General features: G+C 39.2%; 1 protein-coding gene and 1 pseudogene across 4 annotated transcripts in view; both read right to left on the bottom strand.

Annotated features, from left to right (window-relative positions):
- Positions 1 to 532, bottom strand: part of LOC143598803 (TMV resistance protein N-like) — a 113507-nt pseudogene extending 112975 nt beyond the window's left edge. The window contains exon 1 of the transcript XR_013147183.1: positions 24 to 532. The product of XR_013147183.1 is annotated as a TMV resistance protein N-like (transcript). The remainder of the gene's footprint in view (positions 1 to 23) is intronic.
- Positions 1 to 7899, bottom strand: part of LOC143598662 (TMV resistance protein N-like) — a 171903-nt gene extending 164004 nt beyond the window's left edge. Inside the window, exons 1-3 of one of the 3 annotated variants that reach the window (XM_077076832.1) lie at positions 6881 to 7899; positions 6504 to 6788; positions 5357 to 6431 (exon numbers count right to left, since the gene is read on the bottom strand). In XM_077076832.1, coding sequence (XP_076932947.1) covers positions 5364 to 6431; positions 6504 to 6788; positions 6881 to 7891 — 2364 coding nt within the window. In that variant the 5' untranslated portion in view covers positions 7892 to 7899 and the 3' untranslated portion in view covers positions 5357 to 5363. Of the gene's footprint in view, positions 1 to 5356; positions 6432 to 6503; positions 6789 to 6880 lie in introns of those variants that run through there. The other 2 variants (XM_077076824.1, XM_077076828.1) reach the window with 2 other exon arrangements.
- Positions 7900 to 22037: the final 14138 nt, after the last annotated feature.

The following is a 22037-nucleotide window of genomic DNA, read 5'->3' as shown; positions in this document are numbered from 1 at the left end:
CAAAGATAGTCGAGAGGTAGAACAAAGCTCCTACTACCCGTTTCATGTTCTGCAAAGGCTTTTCCAAATGCCCCACTTTGGTGACGGACTTCAGTGGGTTCCACATAAAAGAATATGGGGTAAGCAGTCTGCTCCATCGTCTTCTGACAATCCATAATCTGTACAAGCTCATCCAAGCACCATGATGAAGATGCATAGTTCTTGGAGAAAACAATGATGTGAAATCTCGAGTCTTTAATGGATCTGATGAGTTGCTCACTTATTCTTTCCCCTTTCTGGATTTTTTCATCATCTTTGTAAGTTATAATGCCTTTCTGGTGAAGAGCATGATAGAGATGATCAACAAAGTTCTTGCGGGTGTCTTCACCCCGAAAGCTTAAAAAGACATCATACTTGAAGCTCTTTTGAACTAATGAAGCTGAAGTAGATGCCATTGAATGTATGCTTAAAGGGTCAGATAAAACGAATTTGTTTATATGGGGAATTTGTATAATCAGAATGCAAATGAATTAACTTGTAAAGAGATGATCAAATAAGACTTCACAAACTGATATTTTGAGTGGAAAATTTGTGCAATTACGTGGAGGTAGTAAAACCTCTTATTTGGTCAATATAAGATAAGGATCCTTAACTGAATTAAAAAAATAATAATAAATAAAAAGAAGTTATGCTAGTCTGTTATAAACCTAAAATAGTAAAATAATTATATTAAGCATATTAAGTTGATTATAGAAAAAAAATGAGACACACTTTAAACACTGGTACAAAAATGATTTATTTGGGCGGTTGGCTAAACTATTTTGGGCGGTTCATATCTTAAAACCGCTTGAAACATGTATTGTTTATTTCCTACCCAAGCTAACCGCCCTAAACAAAGAAATGACAGCCTAAAATACTTATATTTTCAACCTACAAATGGATTTTGAGCGGTGACTTTTTGAACCGCCTAAAAGAGTTCTTTTTCATTGGTTTAATTTGATGCCATAATCTCCAATAAAATATTTTATATAATTTTTTAAAAAACCTTTAACAACTAATTTTGGGTGGTTTATAGTTTAAAAGAATAAAAGCCATAAATGACAGCTTAAAAATATCTCCAACTGTTTCAACATATTTTGGGCGATGCCTTTTAAAACCGCTCAAAAGGATGGTTTGTTACCTATTTTTTAGTATTTTTTTGATAAACTCTTGATATTTTTAATATAGACTAGAAATCCCTAAACGGCTAATGATCTCATCTTCATACTCCCATACTCTTAGTCACTTCTACCTAGGTAAATTCACTCTTTCTTCACTGAAGTCATTTTTCATAATAGCAGGTATAAAAATATAAACTTTATTATATAATTTATTGTTCATATATTTAACTATTGATTTTATATGTATTAACTGATTGTATTTTGTTCATTGTAGATAATCAAATAGTTGTAGCCTTTTCTTTTCTTTATTCAATATCACCGCGTTAAAGGTACGAACAATTTTAGCTTCATTACTGGCCTTTATTGTTGATCTATATGTGTTATATGTGTGTGTATATATAAAATTGGCCTTTAGAGTATACCGATCAAAATTGATCTAATAGAGATAAATTTTGAATTGTCCCTGTTGGGAACTGCTTTTTGAATATTCAATCTCATTAGGACGTGTATACATTTTAACTTGTTGACTATTTAAGAAAAAATCGACAGTTGTTTCTTCTACTCCTTCGGGTGTGTGGTTTATCCGCATACTTGGAGAGTTAAGGGGAAACGTTGCCGATTTTTTCTTAAATAGTTAACAAGTTAAAATGTATGCAAATGAGATAGAATGTTTAAAAAGTGGGTTAGGATCCACCGCCTTATGTACCTATTAATGACCCGTGCATAAATTGCATATAACTTATTTGATTTTATTTTATTTTCAGATGGAATGTAGAGAATATTGGATGTACAAAAGTGGACGTCCTTCTGAAATATATACGAATGGCTTTTATACTTTTCTTAAGGCTGCTGAATCCAATCGGAGGAATGTAGGCTCTAACATGATATGGTGTCCTTGTGTGACTTGTAAAACTTTGCAGAGATTTGAAAATATTAACGGTATAAAGCATCATTTGATTGTGAATGTTTTTATGCCTAATTACACATGTTGGTACAGGCATGGGGAACAACGGATTGATGGTGTCACAACATCTGTTAATTTAAATGATGACAATTTAAATGAGAACAATTTAGATGACATGTTTATGGATATAGAGAATGAAAATGTTGGCAATTTAGATGACATTTTTAAGGATGTAGAGAATGAAAATGTTGACAATTTAGATGACATGTTTAAGGATTTAGAAAATGATATTGGCGATGATGATAAAGAAAAATTACAACATCTATTTGAAGATGCACAAAAGCCATTATATAACGATTCTGAGATTTCAAAACTTGAAGCTGTTTTGATGTTGTTTAATGTGAAAGTGAAAAACAGATGGAGTGATACAAGTTTCACAGATCTATTATATGTTTTGCATATTATGCTTCCGAAAAGTAACGAGTTGCCAATTTCGTTTTACCAAGCAAAAAAATGATGAATCCAATGGGATTGGAAGTTGAAAGAATACATGCATGTCCGAATGATTGCATGTTGTATAGAAATGAGTATGCGAACAATCATGAATGTGTTTACTGTGGTGCATCAAGGTATAAGAGGGAAAATAAAACTGGTAAATATGAAAATGATGTGAAGAAAAATGGACCACCGGCAAATTATTGTGGTATTTTCCCATTATACCGAGACTAAAACGATTATTTTCAAATGAGAAAGACGCAAAATTATTACGTTGGCATTTAAATGAGACGCAAAATTATTACGTTGACGGAAAATTAAGACATGTGGCAGATTCACCTCAATGGAAAAATATTAATAGAAAATACCCAAATTTTGGTAATGAAGTTAGAAACATAAGATTTGGGCTTAGTTCGGACGGAATCAATCCCTTCGGACAATTTCGTAGTCAGCATAGTACGTGGCTGGTTTTTCTTTGCATCTACAATCTTCCACCATGGTTATGCATGAAACGAAAATATATAATGATTTCGTTGTTGAATCAGGGTCCGGAACAACCTTGTAACAACATTGATGTTTATTTGTCCCCTTTGATTGCTGACCTAAAACTCTATGGAGTTCTGGTGTAAATGTGTATGATGCTTATAAGAAGGAATATTTTTGAATTGCATGCCATGATATTCTGCACCATAAATACGAAAGGTAAGAAAGCTTGCCCTGTTTGTGAAGATGAGACAAGTTCAGTGTGGTTAAAAAATTGGTATACATGGGACACCGAAGATTCCTTCCAACTGGTCACGGTTATCGAAAGAACATGACGGACTTTAATGGAAAGACCGAGACCGGAAGAAGACCCTTGATGCTTTTTCAAGAGTTAAAAATCTAAATATTGTTTTGGGAAAACGAAAACAAACTAGCTCTAAGAAAGGATCCATTTGGGAAAAAAGCTCACTCTTTTGGGACTTGCCATACTGGAGAGATTTAGAGGTTAGACATTGCCTAGATGTTATGCATATCGAAAAAAATGTATGTGATAGCTTGCTCGGGTTATTGTTAAACATTCCTGAAAAACAAAAGATGGTATCTATGCTCGTAAAGACATGAAAGAAATGGGAATACGTAAAGAGCTTGCCCCTGTTGATACCAGTACTCACGTTTATCTACCCCCCGCGTTTTATACAATGTCAGAGAAAACAAAGTTTTGTAAATGTTTACATGATATTAAGGTTCTATCATGCTATTCTGCAAACATTAAAAGGTTGGTGTCCATGAAAGAAAATAAACTACTTGGTATGAAGTCTCATGATTGTCATGTTTTGATGACACATATGATTCCTATTGCAATCCGTGGATTGCTACCAGAGAGCACACGACATACCATCACAAAACTTTGTTGGTTTTTGAACATGATTCACTCAAAATGTATTGACCCCGAAGAATTGGATGCATGGCAAAATGAAATTATCATCACAGTTTGTGAACTAGAGAAGTACTTCCCACCGTCCTTTTTTTATGTGATGGTTGATCTCGTGATTCAAACTGTTGGAGAAATCAAGGCTTGTGGTCCTGTATTTTTGCGTTACATGTACCCTTTTGAAAGATACATGGGTTTCTTAAAATCCTAAGTAAGAAATCGTAATCGGCCTAAGGGTAGTATTGTTACTGGATATGCTTCCGATGAGGTGATTGAGTTCTGTACAAGTTATTTGGAAGGCGTTAAAAATATTGGTTTGCCATAATCTCATCACTGTGGTAAACTTCAAGGGGAAGGAGGTGTTTGTATGAAATGGCTCAACCCAGCTAAGGAGAATTTAGAACTTGCACATTTTTATGTTCTGAAACACATGACTTCTCTTGCTCAGTATGTTGATGAACACTTAAAGTTATTACAATCAACATATCCGAATAAGAACAAAATGTGGCATGAAATTCAGCATAACAAAGAGTTTTCTTCATGGATGAAAAATAAGGTCACTCGTTGATACAATTGTGAAATCATTGGGGCAAGGTCCGGAATTTAGAGTAAAATCTTACCAAGGGTATGACATTAATGGGTATACATTTTACACAGAAGACCAAGATGAGAAAAGCACAATGCAAAATAGTGGAGTTACAGTAATAGCAACAACAAGCAGATTCGACAGAACAAATCGTGATACAAGGTTAGAAATCGCCAAAGACTCTTATTATGGTGTCATCCAAGAAATATGGGAGCTGAATTAATGAATTTTCACAATTCCTATGTTCAAATGTAAGTGGGTGAATAACAAAACAGGTGTTCAAGTTGACAAATATGGTTTTACACTTGTTAACCTTACAACAAATGGATATGCATCTGAACCGTTTATTCTTGCTTCACATTGCTCACAAGTGTTCTTTGTAAATGACCCGAGCAAACCAAGATACCACATTGTATTGCAAGGTAAACGGCGTATCCTTGGTGTTGATAATGTTGTCGACGAGGAAGAATACGACCATTTTGACGACCTACCACATTTTCAGTTGGTGTTGAACCGTTAGATAATCCAACTGACGGCGCTACATACTTACGATCTAATCACAACGATGGGATATATGTTGATCCACTGTCAAACTAGATGATCAAGGTTTGTAATGTATATAATTCTTTTGGTATTGAACCGTTAGCATTTCTATATTAAAAAATACGTGAATATGTATGTATAATTTGATTCAATTGAAGCTTTCATGATTAAATTGTGAATTGATTGCAAGTATAAATTCGTATATGATTAATAAAGAAGTGATTATTCTGTTTTGATGTACCTGATTAAGACAAATACTCATGTTGTGGCTGACTATCTTATTTACAGCTCTACGTAGTAGTACTTGGCATACCATCGATGATTTTCATCAGCCAAAATGGATGTAAAACCATAGGATTCAAGTTGCCACATGGACCCATAAATACGCAGACCTTTCAACTGATAAATGCTCCGCGGAAGACGATTAATGTCTGTATCTTCTATCCATAACTCTTTCAAACATTCTAAACTCCCAAGTTCCTCTGGCAATTTCTTAATACTATCACAAGAGCTGATCTCTAAAAGTTTTAAGCATTTCATCTTACATATGTTGTTTGGAATACTGAGCAATAATCCACTATCCCTAATGATTAAGTTCTCTAAACACTCTAATCTGCATATATTCTCAGGTAACTGCTCAAGATCCCAACAATAAGAAAGTTTAAGTGATTTCAGATTTTTCAACATAAAAATACTATCCGGAAGATGTTGAAACTGTTGCTCACTCAAAGATAGCTTCTCTAGACTTTCTAACTGCCACAGATCCTGAGGAATGCTTTGGGAAAGTGTAAGCTCTCTTAAATGTTGTAAATCACATATAGTTGCTAGAAAATACTCATGGTTTTCGCAAACGCATGAACCAAAACGAAAAAGTTTCTCTAAATTTCCACTCCATGAGGATCTAGGTTCATCATATATACAAGTAAACCAAAACCCTAGAAAATAATTTGTAACATCTTCACAACGTACCTTTATTTCCACTGTATCTATAAGAGAAGCTGACTCATGTTGTTTGTCAACCTTTAAATATGCAACATTTAAGCATTTACTTAAGCTAAAGTAAACAAGCTTTTTAAGACATCCCACCGGAGCATGAATTTCTTTAAGATGAGAACAATCTTCAAGATATAATTCCTCAAGATGTGGAACCATCCCAATGTTAAGGTGACTCACCTTAGAACGACTGAGGTTGAGTACTTTGAGATTCGGGCATTCAACGGGCGATTGGAGTTCTACAAAGTCCCCACATCCTTCAAGATTTAACTCCTCAAGATGTGGGGTCATGCTAAGGTCAAAGGTTCTTAACTTCAAAGAATTACTGAGGTCAAGGAATTTAAGCTTATTAAAAACCTATCATAAGAAAAGAAAAATAGATGAGAATCAGTGTAATCACAATATATAACATTATATGCATTATTCTACCTTTCTTTCTCCTCCTTCCCAGAGTTCAATTATATTGCACTCATGCATTTCAAGGTAAACAAGGTTATTTGCTTGAAACATTTCAGGTAAAGACCGAAAAGGGTAGCAACTCCAACATAGAGATTGTAAAGCATCTGGTAAGTATTTGCTAACTTCATCAACTTCTTTTGCGTAGCATCGCACATCAAGTAGTCTAAGTTCTTCCATCTTTCTAATACCTTTCATAATAATAACAGGATGGAGATTGGAACTTCTCAAATACATACTTCTTGTTGCTTTGGTGCCCTGTACATAATAAAAAAAATGCTGGTGTGAAAATTTGTCAAAGAAAATAATATTTCCTAGTTGTCCACATTTCATATAAACTTAAAACTTACCAATTCCTTAACCAATATGTCTTCAATTTCCTCTTTAATCCATAATCGACTATGTCTGCTAGGCTCGTTAGGATGCAAGCAACGAATTATATTCCAGCCCATTTCTTCTATACGGTCATAGAAGTCTAATTCGCCAAAATTAGAAATAGTTATCAAAGATTTCTGCTCAAGAACACCTAAACCAATTTCAGCATAATATCCACAACTGTCAAGTATACAGATTGCATCTTCTTTCTTCTTATATTTCATCATGCATACAACATCTAGAAAGATTTCTTTCTGATCATCCTCTAGGCCATTATAGCTTATCTCCAATCTTTTCAAAGTTCGATCTTCAGGGATAGTTTTTAGTCTTTCTATCGCATCTTTCCATACATGATCACTTCTACCACAAATATGTGAACCCAAAACTTTGATTGTTAAGGGAAGACCAGCAGCATAATGTACAACTTTACTTGATAGCTCTTCATACCCTTGATTTGGAATATCTTTCTTAAATGCATACCTGCTGAAGAGGCAGAGTGCTTCCTCATCTGATAACAGATTAACATCATGAATAATGCTCACTCCATGTGCTACGAGCACCTGCTGATCTCTTGTTGTGATGACAATTCTACTCCCCGGCTTAAACCAAGTAAGCTCACCAGCTAACGCGTCAAGTTGCTCTATATCATCCACATCATCTAGAACAACAAGAGCCTTTCTACCAGGCATCATCCTTTTCATCTTATTTTTCCCATCAGAAACACTTGTTACATCAATGTTTTGATCAGCTAACACATCTATAAGGACCTGCTTTTGCAGTTCCTTCAAACCAGTCGAAGAGCCTTTTGAAACTTCTCGGACATTCTCAACAAAGCTTACACCTTCAAACCAAACGGATGTTAGATCAAAAACAGCTCTCGCCAAAGTGGACTTTCCACCACCTCCTATTCCCTTGATCCCTATCAGATGAACATCTTCGGAACCAGTTTCTAAAGATGAAACTACACTCCTTACCCGGGTCTCCATGCCTACTAACTTCCCACAATTCCTATGTTCAAATGTAAGTGGGTGAATAACAAAACAGGTGTTCAAGTTGACAAATATGGTTTTACACTTGTTAACCTTACAACAAATGGATATGCATCTGAACCGTTTATTCTTGCTTCACATTGCTCACAAGTGTTCTTTGTAAATGACCCGAGTAAACCAAGATACCACATTGTATTGCAAGGTAAACGGCGTATCCTTGGTGTTGATAATGTTGTCGACGAGGAAGAATACGACCATTTTGACGACCTACCACCATTTTCAGTTGGTGTTGAACCGTTAGATAATCCAACTGACGGCGCTACATACTTACGATCTAATCACAACGATGGGATATATGTTGATCCACTGTCAAACTAGATGATCAAGGTTTGTAATGTATATAATTCTTTTGGTATTGAACCGTTAGCATTTCTATATTATCTTTTAAATTGTTGTCGGTAACTTAGATTTTTAAATAATTGTAGGATTTTGAAATAAAGGTGCACTTCAAGAATACGTGGCTCAAGTAAACAGGATCGAATTGAGAAATATTTTTAGCTCATTATTTTTTTTATTTTTTATTTTATTTTATTTGTTTATTTATTTTAAATACTTTGGTTTGGCAAGTTTATTATTTGGGTTTATTCCAAGAACCATTTTGAATATATCCGCTACCAGTAGATTTCATGTAGAGTCGTCGTTGCAATACCCACGTTTTACTGATTGAATAAAAACCGTTTTAGATGTTTTTTTTATGTATATAAGTTATACGAGTTCCGCTACTAATATTATTGGTGTGGACTTAGTGCGGGTACCCCAACAAACCTAACCAACAAAGACTAGGGATGAGAAAAATTGGTACCGGGAAGGTACCAATGTACCAATTTGGTACCGTCGATACCATAACAATACTAAAGTTTTAAGTTCCGGGATTGGTACGGTACCAGTATTTCCCGACTTTTTACCCTCGGTACCGTACCGAACTTTAAAATGATCTTATGACACCGGGTCTCATTTACTCAATATATATATATATATATATATATATATACAGAAAGGAAAAAGAAAAATAGATAAAAACTCAAATTACAAAAAGACCAAAAAAAATTAAATAAAACTAAAAACTTGAGTGGGGGTTTGCACATCCGCCACTGCCATATAAACTCTAGAAGACTAGAACTATCTAAAACACACTTTATATCTTCTAATTCCACTCCATCCCTTTCTTCTTTGAACCCCCAAATTTAATCAGTAACCACCCAAATCAAGCCTAAACCCGCCACAATTTTCATCCTCCCATGCACGCACATGACCAAAATTAAAAAGTCCTAACTCACCATCGCAAAACATGTACAGTTACATTCTAATTTTGCGCAAAATTTAAAGAAGCCCATAATTTTCATCCTCTATCGTTACGGCAATGGTAAGAACCCTTCTTCTTCATTGTCCGTTAATTTTGAAAGAAATTCCATGTTGTTTGTTGTGGAATTGTGTAGGAGCTTATAGTGAAAAAATTGGTCAATTTTGAGCTTTGAAAGGCTACGGTTTCTCCTTTATGTTTGGGTGATTTAGATTTGTTGTGGACCCTTGATGTCAGATTATATTATGTTCTTGAGATTTACTCAAGAGCCAATATGTGCCCCATGTATGATTTTAGTGCATATGTAGAAACCAGTACCTGTTAATTTATGAATCGGTGAACCCTTGAAACTGGTATTTGTAAGTATATTAATTTCCTCTTTTAAGTGTTTAGTTTAATATTCTAGCTAGTTTTGTGTGTAAGCATGTCCTATTTGTTTCTTAATTTGTTTTTGAATTGCTGTTTAGTGGGTAAAATGACGCAACGTAGGAAACGTAAGGGTGCTACCTTTTCAAAGAAGGACTGTAATTACACAACTGAATTAAATAATGATATGCAAGCAGTAGGGAAGAACACAAACGATTTCACTACATGGTTCGGAGTGAAATTAAAGGCCGACTTTCCTTACCATATTCTGTGCGACAAAATTGAAAATCATAAATGGGAAGAGTTATGGATGGATATCAAGGTATTATATATTATATTATTTTTTATAATTTATTAGAAACATGAATTATATTGTGTACAGTTTTTTGTTTTATAAATATTTAGACAACATGGAATATTAAAAGTGATGCTCCTAAACATATGATGCTTAAAAAAACAAGAAAAGATTATACATGATTGGCGAAGTTATCTTACAACACACTATGTAAAGAAGCAACTAAAACCTTTCGACATGTACCCAAATCTCGAAAAAGAACATTGGGAAGACTTCGTTATCGAAAGAACTAGCCAAGAATTTTTGGTACATGTGAATTAATTATTAGTATAATTATAATAATTATTATTATTACTATTATTATTATTATTATGTTATATATCTATAACTAATAATAACTATTTGTTTATTTATGTGAAGAAAAAAAGTGGAAAGGCAACGGCAAGTGCGAACGCGAACATAAATCATAATTGCTTAGGGCGCCATGGGTTTGCAAATTTGGACGTATATGGTTTCAACTTTTACCAAAGTATACATGTCTTCAAAATATTCAAGACAAGCGTCCAAAATGTGGATTGCGAGCAAAGCAACAAGAGACAAATTAACTAACGAGTATAAACTTGAAGAAAATACAAAGACATCATCTGAATATCTAGTAAGTATATATGAATATATATATATATATATTATAGTAAGGTTTAAACGGTTGTATATGTGCGGGCGGATCGTCATCTGCATCATCCCACGGGTCCACAGGCTGCTACTATGTGATAATCAACGAGGCTGGGAGCGGTACCTGCAAGGCAGTAAATAATAATCGAAAATAATCATCATAACGGGCTCGCTGTGCCATTTGCTCCATCTGCATCACCAACTACTGCTGATAAATCATAGCCAATTGGCCGTTGTGGCTACTGCTGTGATGATGATGATGATGCCTCTCTCAGTGGATGTTGCTGCTGAGGGCACTCAATGCGCGGGATCCGAATGACGATGAGTAGGAATCCCCTCTGCATAGCCATATCAGCTGCACTACCCTCTGGTGGCGGTACCTGTGGTCCCTGTCGGACCGGGATGAGCCTTGGTGGATCGTCATAGTCATAGATCCCGACCCTCCGAGCATCCGCCAACCCAAACGGCTCTGTAGCCGGGCCCGGGTGAAGTACTCGACCGGATATCTATCAAATACACCCTGGCTCTGCAATCCTGGTGATATATGACCCAATGCTAACTGGGTGCATCGCACCCTGTAAGGTTCGGCCTCTGGCAAAAGATGTAAGGAGCAGCATTGCGATGTTGGCCTCCCTGCCATTGATGATAGACAGGAGGCACAACAGATCTAAGTTGCTACACTTATCGTGGCCCGAATGACGACCAACGATAGTGAAAGGAACTATGCGGTGTAAGTATCGGTGGACGGGGTTCCTGATAGCGGATGCCACTACAGAACTCGAGTGGGCCCCGCCCGCGATCTGCCCCAAAACTGAGCCAACTGAGGCTCAGTGAGCCAAAACTGTCGATCCCGCTATTGATGCGTCGTGTAATCGCGAAATCTCTATAAGAACGCGGGAGGCGTGTAGAAGCTAGTCGCCACAGCAAAATCAGGGACCGACATCTCATACACGTGTCGTCCAAGTGAGAATGACACGACATGTGGCTCGTCGAAATCGGTGGCCGTGAATGAGAATGTCGAGTAAAACTCGCGTGTGAGCTCGACATATGATCTCGAGTCACACTCGAGTACTGTCAACCACCGATCCGTCATCAATCCCTGAAGCCTGGTCTCCGCTCCAAAGTACCAACCCCAATCGAACGTCCTCATACCTAATAGCTGCATACCTCGAATGCAAGTAAACCGTGTGTACTTCTCGGTCGTGATGAGGAGCCTAAGCACCTGGTGCTGCGTACGGCGTGCATCGGCCTTGATATCCGCTGGATCGATGCCAGGGGTAATCGGCACCTCCTCACCATCGTACCGTATGGTGCGGGGCACAGTCCTCTGTCTCTTGCGCCCAGTAGCGCAAGAGAAGACTTCTGAGCGTCAGACATATATGCAAAATCAACATGTAAGTTAGATATGTCAACGATCAACGTGGCGATGACCGTATAGCATTTCAGTCGCGGTCGTCCCACCTAATAAAATAATATTAAAATAATATAAATAAATAAGAATAAAAATAAACGAAGACGAAAAATTCGGGGACACCCTTTGCTTATTTCTCAAAACCGGATTATCGTGAAAAACGGTATAATCAATTTTCAATTCAAAACCAACTACTTTCAAACTATCAAAAGCTCCCCGTGACTCGATTAACAAACGCACAATCGACACGATTCGACTAAGTACAAACGGACGCTATTGATAATCTGACACAACAAATGAAACAAAACATAACAAGCCAACTGACTCGAACAAACCAGACGAACAAACAGACTGACTCGATTAAAGTGCAAACAAAACAATCAACACGTCGGTTAAAATAAACTTATGCGACGCTTCGGATTTAGGATTAAATGTATTCTCAAATTAATTTCAAAAATATTCTTTTTAATTCCGCACCTTCACTATCATTAAATTAATAATAAAATAATGATTTTATACTTTTGAACTTACCCGACACGTCACATTAATTAGTTATAACAAAACCACCACTCAATGACTCATTATTCAACCACTCAACAAACCCGGCAAAACTAACTATTCAACTACCCACAATCAAACCAAACCGACCCAATATGAATTAACAACTTCAACTAACCCGACATCCCTTCAAACACGTGAACCCGACTATACTTACACGCAAACTTTCGATTATCAAACTAACCAATCAACAAATCAACCCCGACAAGAAAATTATAATAAAGCTGAAATTAATACCTCAATGTCGAAAAGAAGGAAATATGAGTGAAGATGAGAATACCGACAGCGGTGGCCGGTGGTGACGTAACGGGTGTGCGAGTGGACAGTGGAGGTTTGTGGCAGTAGTGATAATGATGTGGGTGGTTGCGGCGGCGGAAGAGATGGCGGTGAGAGGGTGGCAGTGGTGGTGGGTTACGGTGGTTGGGAAGGACCTAGATGGACGGCGGTGAGTGGTGAATGGCGATGAGGTGACGGAATGTTAAGTGGTGACGGCGATGTATGGTGGTGGTTGAAAGAGGAGTGTGACGGGATGGTAGAGGTAGGTGATGCGGATGAGCGACGGTGGTGGAGTGGTACTGATGGCGGCCGCCGATGGTCGGAGAAGAAAACGATAAGATTAAGACGGGAAGAAGAAAAGAGAAGAAGAAGAAGAAGAGACATTTAATATAAAGGATGAAACGGGTCAACCACGACCCATCGCGATACGCGATGGGTCAACTGGGTGGCGATCGCGTATCGCCACCCAGTTGTAATTCAATTAAGGTTTTGACCCATCGCGATACGCGATGGGGTGTTGGTGACGACATTGCATATCGCGATGACATCATCAATTCTGGGATGCCCGACCTCCGTTTCGATACACAATGGAGGTAATAACAAGCCCATCGCGGGGCTCTATTAAAAGAAACAAAATTTTACAAAAACGCACTTTTCGGCATCCCGGCATCACCCTGAACACGTTCCAAACTCAAAATACCTTTACGTACCTGGAAAGACATGTAATTTGACCAACGCTTACCGAACTTCTCAAACTTCCAACTCTTCAATGAGTTTCCCCACACTTGGCGTTTGCTGCACAAAATTCGAGACGACACTAAGTACAAGACACAACAAAATGAAAACAAACTGGACAGACACTTACAAACCCCGGGTTGCCTCCCGTAAGCGCTGAATTTAAAGTCTACAGCTCGACATTGCCTCGAGCTCAATTATCTTCATAAATCGGTGAAGTCACAATGAAATTCACCGATTCCTCATTCATCTCGTGTATTTCTTTCATCTCTAAATATGGCTTCAGTCTATAGCCATTTACCACTTGCCTCAAATGATCATCAAAGTCTTCAACCTCGTACTGACCATGATTCCCGACTCTTATAATCGAATACGGGCCCGTCCACTTACTTTTCAACTTACCCGGGAAGAGCTTCATCCTTAGGTTGTACAACCACACTCGTTGACCAACTTTAAAATTCTTCAACCGAATGTTAGTATCGTGAACTTTCATCATATTTGCTTTGTAAGCGGACGCGCAATCGTATGCCTCGTCTCTCAACTCCTCGATCTCGCACAAAGTCAATTTTCTCTCCTTACTTGCATCATCATAATCCATCTTAACCTGTTTAGTAGCCCTAAACGCTCTTTGTGCAATTTCAACCGGTAAATGGCAATCCTTTCCGTACACAATTCTATAAGGAGTGGTTCCAATTGGCGTTTTATAAGCGGTTCGGTAGGCCATAGAGCATCGGTCAACTTGATTGACCAATCCTTTTGGTCCGCCCGAACGGTTTTCTACAAAATATGTTTTATTTGCCTATTGGAAACCTCAACTTGTCCACTCGTTTGTGGATAGTAAGGAGTTGCTATCCTATGATCAACACCATATCGTTTAAGTAATTTCCCGAATTTAAAATTCTTAAAATTAGATCCCCCATCACTTAAGATGGTTCGGGGGACTCCAAATCTAGAAAATATGTTACTTTGAATGAAATTGCAAATGACTATGTGTTCATTTGTCCTAGTGGCTTTTGCCTCAACCCATTTAGACACATAGTCAACGGCCACTAGGATGTACAAATTATCGTGTGAATTCAGAAACGGGCCCATGAAATCGATCCCCCAAACATCAAAAATGTCAACAACTAGGATCGGGTTCAAGGGAATCTCTTTCCTCTTAGAAATGCTCCCGAGTTGTTGACACTTTAAACAGTGTGTCGCAAACTCGTGAGCATCCTTAAACAATGATGGCCAAAAGAAACCACTCGTTAAAACTTTTTGAGCGGTTTTCTGGCCACTAAAATGACCACCACACGCAGACGAATGTGCGTGTTCCAACACCGATCTGACGTCCTCCTCAGGTATGCATCGTTTGATCATCTGACCTGCACCAATCTTGAACAAGTCTGGATCATCCCAAATGTACTGTTTAGCTTGGGATATCAATTGTTTCTTCTTTCTCCTTGGCCAATGCTCCGGTAGGTCACCTGAAACTTTAAAATTAACAATATGAATAAACCCGGGATTTTGTAAGACTGCCAAGATGTGCTCGTTTGGGAAGGACTCGTTAATGGGCCCGTCTGTGTTCCCATCTTCCAACATAATTCGGGACAAGTGATCTGCAACAACATTTTCAATTCCTTTCTTGTCCCGAATCTCTAGTTCAAATTCCTGCAGCAACAATACCCATCTGATGAGCCTCGGTTTTGCGTCCTTCTTATCCATGAGGTACCTTACTGCAGAGTGGTCAGAATAAATGATTACTTTACTTCCCTAAATATATGACCTGAATTTATCTAGAGCATATACTACTGCCAGTAACTCTTTTTCGGTTGTTGTGTAATTCAATTGTGCATCCGAGAGATTTTTACTCGCATAGTATATGGCAACAGGTTTCTTGTCAACCCGTTGACCCAAAACAGCCCCGACCGCATAATCACTTGCATCACACATTATTTCAAAATGTAAACTCCAATCGGGTGATTGATTGCAAGATCGGGCTTCAACTAATTTCATTTTCAAAATATCAAAGGCCTTAGCACATTCATCATTAAAGTCAAATTGGAATCCTTAAGTAATAAACTACATAGGGTTTGGTAATATCATTAAAACCCTTAATAAACCGTCTATAAAACCCAGCATGCCCCAAAAACGATCTAATGCCTTTGATATTGGTGGGATGAGGTAGAGTAGCAATGACTTGGACCTTAGCCCGGTCCACCTCGATCCCACGACTCGACAAAACATGGCCCAATACAATTCCCTTTTGGACCATAAAATGGCTCATTTCCCAACTAAGAACCAAATTTGTTTCAACACATCTTTTCAAAACTCTTTCGAGTTGATTTAAACATGACTCAAAGGATGTGCCAAAAATCGAAAATCATCCATAAAGATTTCTAAAGACTCCCCCACCATATCTGAAAAGATACTCATCATGAACTTTTGAAAGGTGGCGGGGGCGTTACATAGCCCGAATGGCATTTGCCTAAACGTGAATGTGCCATACGGGCATGTAAACGTTGTCTTCTCCTGATCTTCAGAATAAATAGCTATCTGGTTATACCCGGAATAACCATCTAAAAAGCAATAAAATTTCTGACCAGATAGCATTTCGACAATTTCGATGTTGCCGCATTCAGTTTTAGATAATCAATACAAATGCGCCACCCTGTTACCGGCCGGGTGGCGACATCGTTACCCGAGTCTTCCTTGACGACTTGGATGCCCACCTTTTTCGGTACTGTCTGTGTCAGGCTCACCCACGTGTTGTCTGAGATAGCAAAAATAATCCCAACATCCAACCATTTCAGCACTTCTTTCTTCACCACTTCCCTCATGTTCGGGTTCAACCTCCGCTGAGCATCGTGTGCGGGTTTGACAGCCGGATCTGTTGTGCATCACAATTGAGGGACCGATTCCCTTCAAATCCGCTATCGTCCACCTGATTGCTTCCTTGTTTGCAACCAGCACCGCCATCAAAGCATTATCCTATTCAACAGATAAGTTAGAAGCTATAATAACAGGTAATGTATCATTCTTACCAAGAAAAGCATATTTTAAATGCTTTGGGAGCTCTTTCAACTCGACTTTCGGTGCTTCCAGCATTGATGGTTTCAACCCGGTATAAATCTTCTCGGGAAGCGGTTCCACCTGAACTGACCATGGTGGGCGATTTCCTCGCACAGCTACGATCAACATCTGTTTCTCCTCCTCTTCCATCAACTTGTCTGTTTCCACCTGTAACCTATCAAACAAAAAACACGTCTCCGTTGTGCCATCCGTACTGACAACAGAGTCTTATAGCGGGATGCACTCGTCAATGACATCGGCCATGAAGCACTCTTCATCGACCGGAGAATTATCTCCACGTGTGAAAACATTAATCCTCAACTTATGGTTACCGAATGTCATGTCAACAGTTCCATTTCTACAATTAATGTTGGCATTTGTGGTAGCCAGAAATGGTCTACCGAGGATAACCTTAGGCTGTTTGATCCTTTCACCCGAAACATAATCGATGACCAAAAAGTCAACTGGAAAATAAAAGTCTTCCACCTTAACAATAACATCAGTCAGTATTCCTCGGGGAAGTTTCTGTGTCTGGTCAGCCAGGACAACCGTGGTGGCGTCTGCCCGAAGCGGTCCAAAGTCATATTGATCGTATAGACTTCCCGGGAGAATACTGATGCTAGCTCTAAGATCTAAAAGCGCCCGAGTCATTTTAAAATCACCCACTTGAATGGTATAATGGGCGTTCCCGGATCTTGTAGCTTCGGTGGAAGGAACATGTGAGAATTGCACTCACATTGTCGGTAAAATCAATTTGTTTACGAATCTTATGACTCCTTTTCTGTGTGCATAACTCTTTCAAGTACTTAGCATAGGCGGGAATTTGTTTTATGGCATCTAAAAGAGGAATGTTAATTTTCAATTGTTTAAACGTTTCCCACATTTCTTCTTGTTGCGGGCCTCGTTTTGATGCCATCTTCGCCTTCGATGGCGCCAACAAAGCATCGGGATAGGGAACTGTTTTCACATTCTCCTTGTTCTTAGAGTTGTTGATGTCATCCTTCGGAACCGATTTGTTAATTTTAGTTTCATTTTTATTAGATCCAGTTAATTTTACCGGTTCTGGCTCGTCATCACTAACGAGATTTTCATTAATTTCTTCCACCACCCCCCCCCTCAACCAATGGTGGTGGAACCAACTTTATTATCATACTTTTTACCACTATGTAAAATACTTACCTGGTTAACGTGCTTTTTCGAACTCGAGCTGTAGTAGTTCGGGTTAATCGTGGTGTCGCTCGGGAGTTGGCCCGCATTCTTATGTAACTTTTCCATGTCTTCAGCGAGCTGACCGATCTGCTTCATTATTGCCTCTGGCGACTTATCCCGTAACTCGAACTGTTGCTTCGTTTCGGTTTTATGATCAGTCATCACTTTTAACCATGCATCCAACTTTGAGTGCACCGACTCACCCGAATTTCCCGAAGACCCTTTCTGATGATCCTGATTACCCGAAGAATTACCACCCCGGTTACAGTCTCTGTTATATCCCCGATTCTGGTTATACGAACCCTGCTGATAACCGCTCTGGCGGTAATTACCCTGCGATTTGTTCTGGCTCGACCCCTGAAAGTTCGGGTTCAACTGAGAAGACGCGTTCCCGTAACGAAAGATCTGGTGATTCCTAGGCTCGGGTGATATGTGTTTGAATTGAACCCTTAGCCTTTGGAATCCCCGTAAGCATAGTTAACCTCCTCAGTATCATCCTCCTCGTCATCATAAAACTCGGGACAATTTTCTGCCTTATGCCCGAGTTCACCACAATCTTCACACACCGGGAATTTAACATCAAATTTCCCGACTTCTTTCTTCTTACCCTTTCTATACCCAGCCAGTTCACGTTCTAACTCAGAAATTCTTTCAAATTCACTCGTGACTGACTTAACTGACCAGGAGGAATTACCACGTCTTCGTCTCTCAGCTGTTGTTTCTGATTTCAAGTCTTTACACACAAACTCAAAAAAATCCCAATCATGCTCCTCATGCTGATTCAGTAACTGACCATTACACGAGGCCTTAAGATGCTTTCGGTCCTCGTATGTCAAACCATAAACAAAACACTTTACCAGTTCCCACAGTTCGATTTGGTGATGTGGGCATTTTCTGATCATATCTTTATACCTGGTAAAGGCTTCATGGAATAATTCGCCAGATAACTGTGAAAAGTTGCGAATTTTCGAACGGGCCTCGTTATTCTTCGACTGTGAATAAAGCTCATTTTGAAACACCTGCTGCATCTCGGCCCAATTTCTGATACTATGCAGAATTAAACCAGAGTTTTGCTTTGTCTTTTAGGGAAATGGAATAATCGCAACTGGACCTCATCCTGATCAAACGTACCATCACCAATAGACCCGCAAATAGCCACAAAATTGGTCAAGTGAGAATACGGGTCCTCCAAAGCCATCCCGTGGAAATGAGGAACAATGTTGATGTATGATGGCCGGGACTTAAAAGTTTGATGTCCCGACACTCGTTCCTGTGGGACCAACGGGGATGCTCCATCTGAGATAGCTGGTCTGACTGTTAACACCATGAACAGGCCATATAATTCCTCCTGAGCCCCCGGGGTTCGCCAAACCGCCCCGGTTAACCTGAATACCACGAACTCTTTCGGGCCGTTCCGCCCGATTCACCCTGTCTCGACCCCTTCTGTTTCTGTTAACTGCTTCAGCCCGTCTACGATTAACTGACTCTTCTACCTCTTCATCCCCATTATCATCACCCACTTCTTCCGGCTCCACAACCTCGTTCTCAGGCTCCACAAATTAACCAACCATCATGCGGTCACGGGTCGAGTCAAAACCGCGGTCATCAAGAAAACCCCATGAACCGGGAAAACCGTGAGCATAAGGGAAAAACCTGGGACCTCTCAAAGGTTCAATGTTATCGATGTGATGAGTTTGGACATTTTGTCCATAAGTGTCCCAGTCGAAAACAAAAAGTTAAAGGTGAAGCAAAGCTAGCTGAAGCATCCGGGACAAGGAATCCTGCTTTGTTTATGATGAAGTGTGTTCAAGAAACGGTGTTCTTGAATGAAAAGAAGGTTATACCCGGAAACTACGAGTCTAAAGATGGTGATGAATGGTACTTAGATGATGGCACAAGTAACCACATGACGGGTAACAAGTCTTTCTTTTCTGAACTTAACAATCGTGTCATGGGAAAGGTTAAGTTTAGCGATGACTCTTATGTTGATATAAGCGGTAAGGGGTCGATTTTATTTGAGGCTAAAAGTGGTGAACATCGTTTGTTTACGGATGTTTATTTTATACCGAGTCTTCGAAGCAATATTATTAGTCTCGGTCAAGCCTTGGAACACGGATGTGATATTCATATAAAAGATAACTACCTTACGATGCATGATGGGCAAGGTAGGTTATTGATGAAGGTGACTCGTTCCCCTAATCGACTATACCAGATACAATTAAAGATCGGTAAACCGGTTAGTTTACTTAGCCAAATTGAAGAAACAAGTTGGTTGTGGCATGTTAGGCTTGGCCACATGAACTTTGAGTCAATAAATCTAATGGCTAGGAGGGATATGGTTGAAGGAATGCGTGGCGTTACCCATGAAATCAAGTTATGTGAATCTTGTTTGGTCAGGAAGCAAACGGGGCAATCCTTTCCTAATTTGGCGGTGTTTAGGGCAACTCGAGCCTTAGAACTTGTGCACGGTGATCTGTGTGGACCGATTACCCCTCCAACAATAGCGGGTAACAGGTACGTTTTTGTTTTAATCGATGATTACTCACGATTTGTTTGGGCGTATTTGTTGAAGGCTAAAGATGAGGCATTTGATGCTTTTAAGAAGTTTAAGGAATTGGTTGAAAGTGATGTTGGGAAAAAGATCAAGAAGTTTCATACCGACCGAGGTGGTGAGTTTACCTCAAATGAGTTCAACCAGTTTTCTAACATGGAAGGCATTCAAAGACATCTAACGGCACCATACACACCTCAACAAAACGGGGTAGTTGAAAGATGGAACCGAACCTTATTGGAGATGACACGGAGCATGTTGAAAGCAATGGGTGTTCCGAATTACTTATGGGGTGAGGAAATCCGACATGCAACGTACATTGAGAATCGGATTCCTACTCGTGCCCTAAAAGAGAAAACGCCATACGAGATGTTGAAAGAAAAGAAACCGAATATTGCTCATCTAAAAGTATTCGGTTTTGTGGAGTATGCAAAGATAGTGGGCACTCACTTGAAAAAGCTCGATGACCGTTCGAGGATTTTAGTGCATATCGGAGTCGAGACCGGGTCCAAAGCTTACCGGTTGTTCGATCCGAAGCTCGTGATGTGGTTTTTGATGAGAAGAAGACATGGGTTTGGTCTAATTCAATGCAAAACAATAAAGAAATGGATCTTGCACCGGGTTTATTTTGGGTTGATTGGAACGGGGTTATTGATACCGGAGTTTGGGCAAGTTGTAACCGAGCCTATCGGAAGCAACAGCATTAGCGACGACTATTCAGCTTTGTCGCCAAATTCTGAAACAGAATCAGCGACAGCTTCTGTCGCTAATTCAAACAGCCCATCAGCACCTTTAGCGACAGATTCTGACACTCTGGTCGCTAATTCCAACAACTCAGCATCCAGTTTAACGACACCAGCAGTAACTGATTTAGCGACATCAGCACTTGTTGAACCAGAAAGTAACTTACAAAGATCTACACGTGTTCCGATCGCACCGGTTAAGTTCAATGATTAAGTCCTATGTTCAGAATTGGAAGACATTGAACTTCTTTTGTTAGAAGTTGGTGAACCGAGGAATTTTGGTGAAGCAAAATCCAAACCGGAGTGGATAAAGGCTATGCAAACAGAACTCGAATTCATTAAACGAAACAACACATGGAAGTTGACCAAGTTACTGAGAGGGGCTAAAGCTATCAGATTGAAGTGGGTTTTCAAGGTGAAAACAAATGCAGATGGCTCAATTAATAAATATAAAGCAAGACTCGTGGCAAAGGGTTATGTGCAACGACCCGGAGTCAATTTTGACAAGGTCTTTGCTCCGGTGGCGAGACTTGAAACCATACGTATGCTCATTGCCATTACAGCTACTGAAGGATGACAATTACATCATTTGGATGTAAAGTCGGCATTTTTACAGGGAGCTACAAGAAGAGGTCTTTGTTTCTCAACCCAAATGGGTTCGTTAAAACCGGGGAGGAAAACAAGGTCTATAAGCTAACCAAGGCTTTATACGGTTTGAGGCAAGCACCACGGGCGTGGAATACCAAGCTTGATGGTATTCTCACGGGTTTGAAATTTGTGAGGTGTTCGAATGAACAAGCAGTTTATCGGAGATTGATTGGAACCGATATTATTATTATCGGCGTGTATGTCATTGATTTGGTCCTTACGGGTTCGAACAACGATCACATTAATCTGTTCAAACTTGCGATGT

The sequence above is a fragment of the Bidens hawaiensis genome, unplaced genomic scaffold (assembly GCF_021521415.1).
Source record: "Bidens hawaiensis isolate Kalapana, Puna unplaced genomic scaffold, B.hawaiensis_p1.1 tig00001904_1, whole genome shotgun sequence".
NCBI classification, from domain to species: domain Eukaryota; kingdom Viridiplantae; phylum Streptophyta; class Magnoliopsida; order Asterales; family Asteraceae; genus Bidens; species Bidens hawaiensis.
Note: the sequence above shows the minus strand (reverse complement) of the source record. Positions and strands in the feature narration are given on the sequence as shown.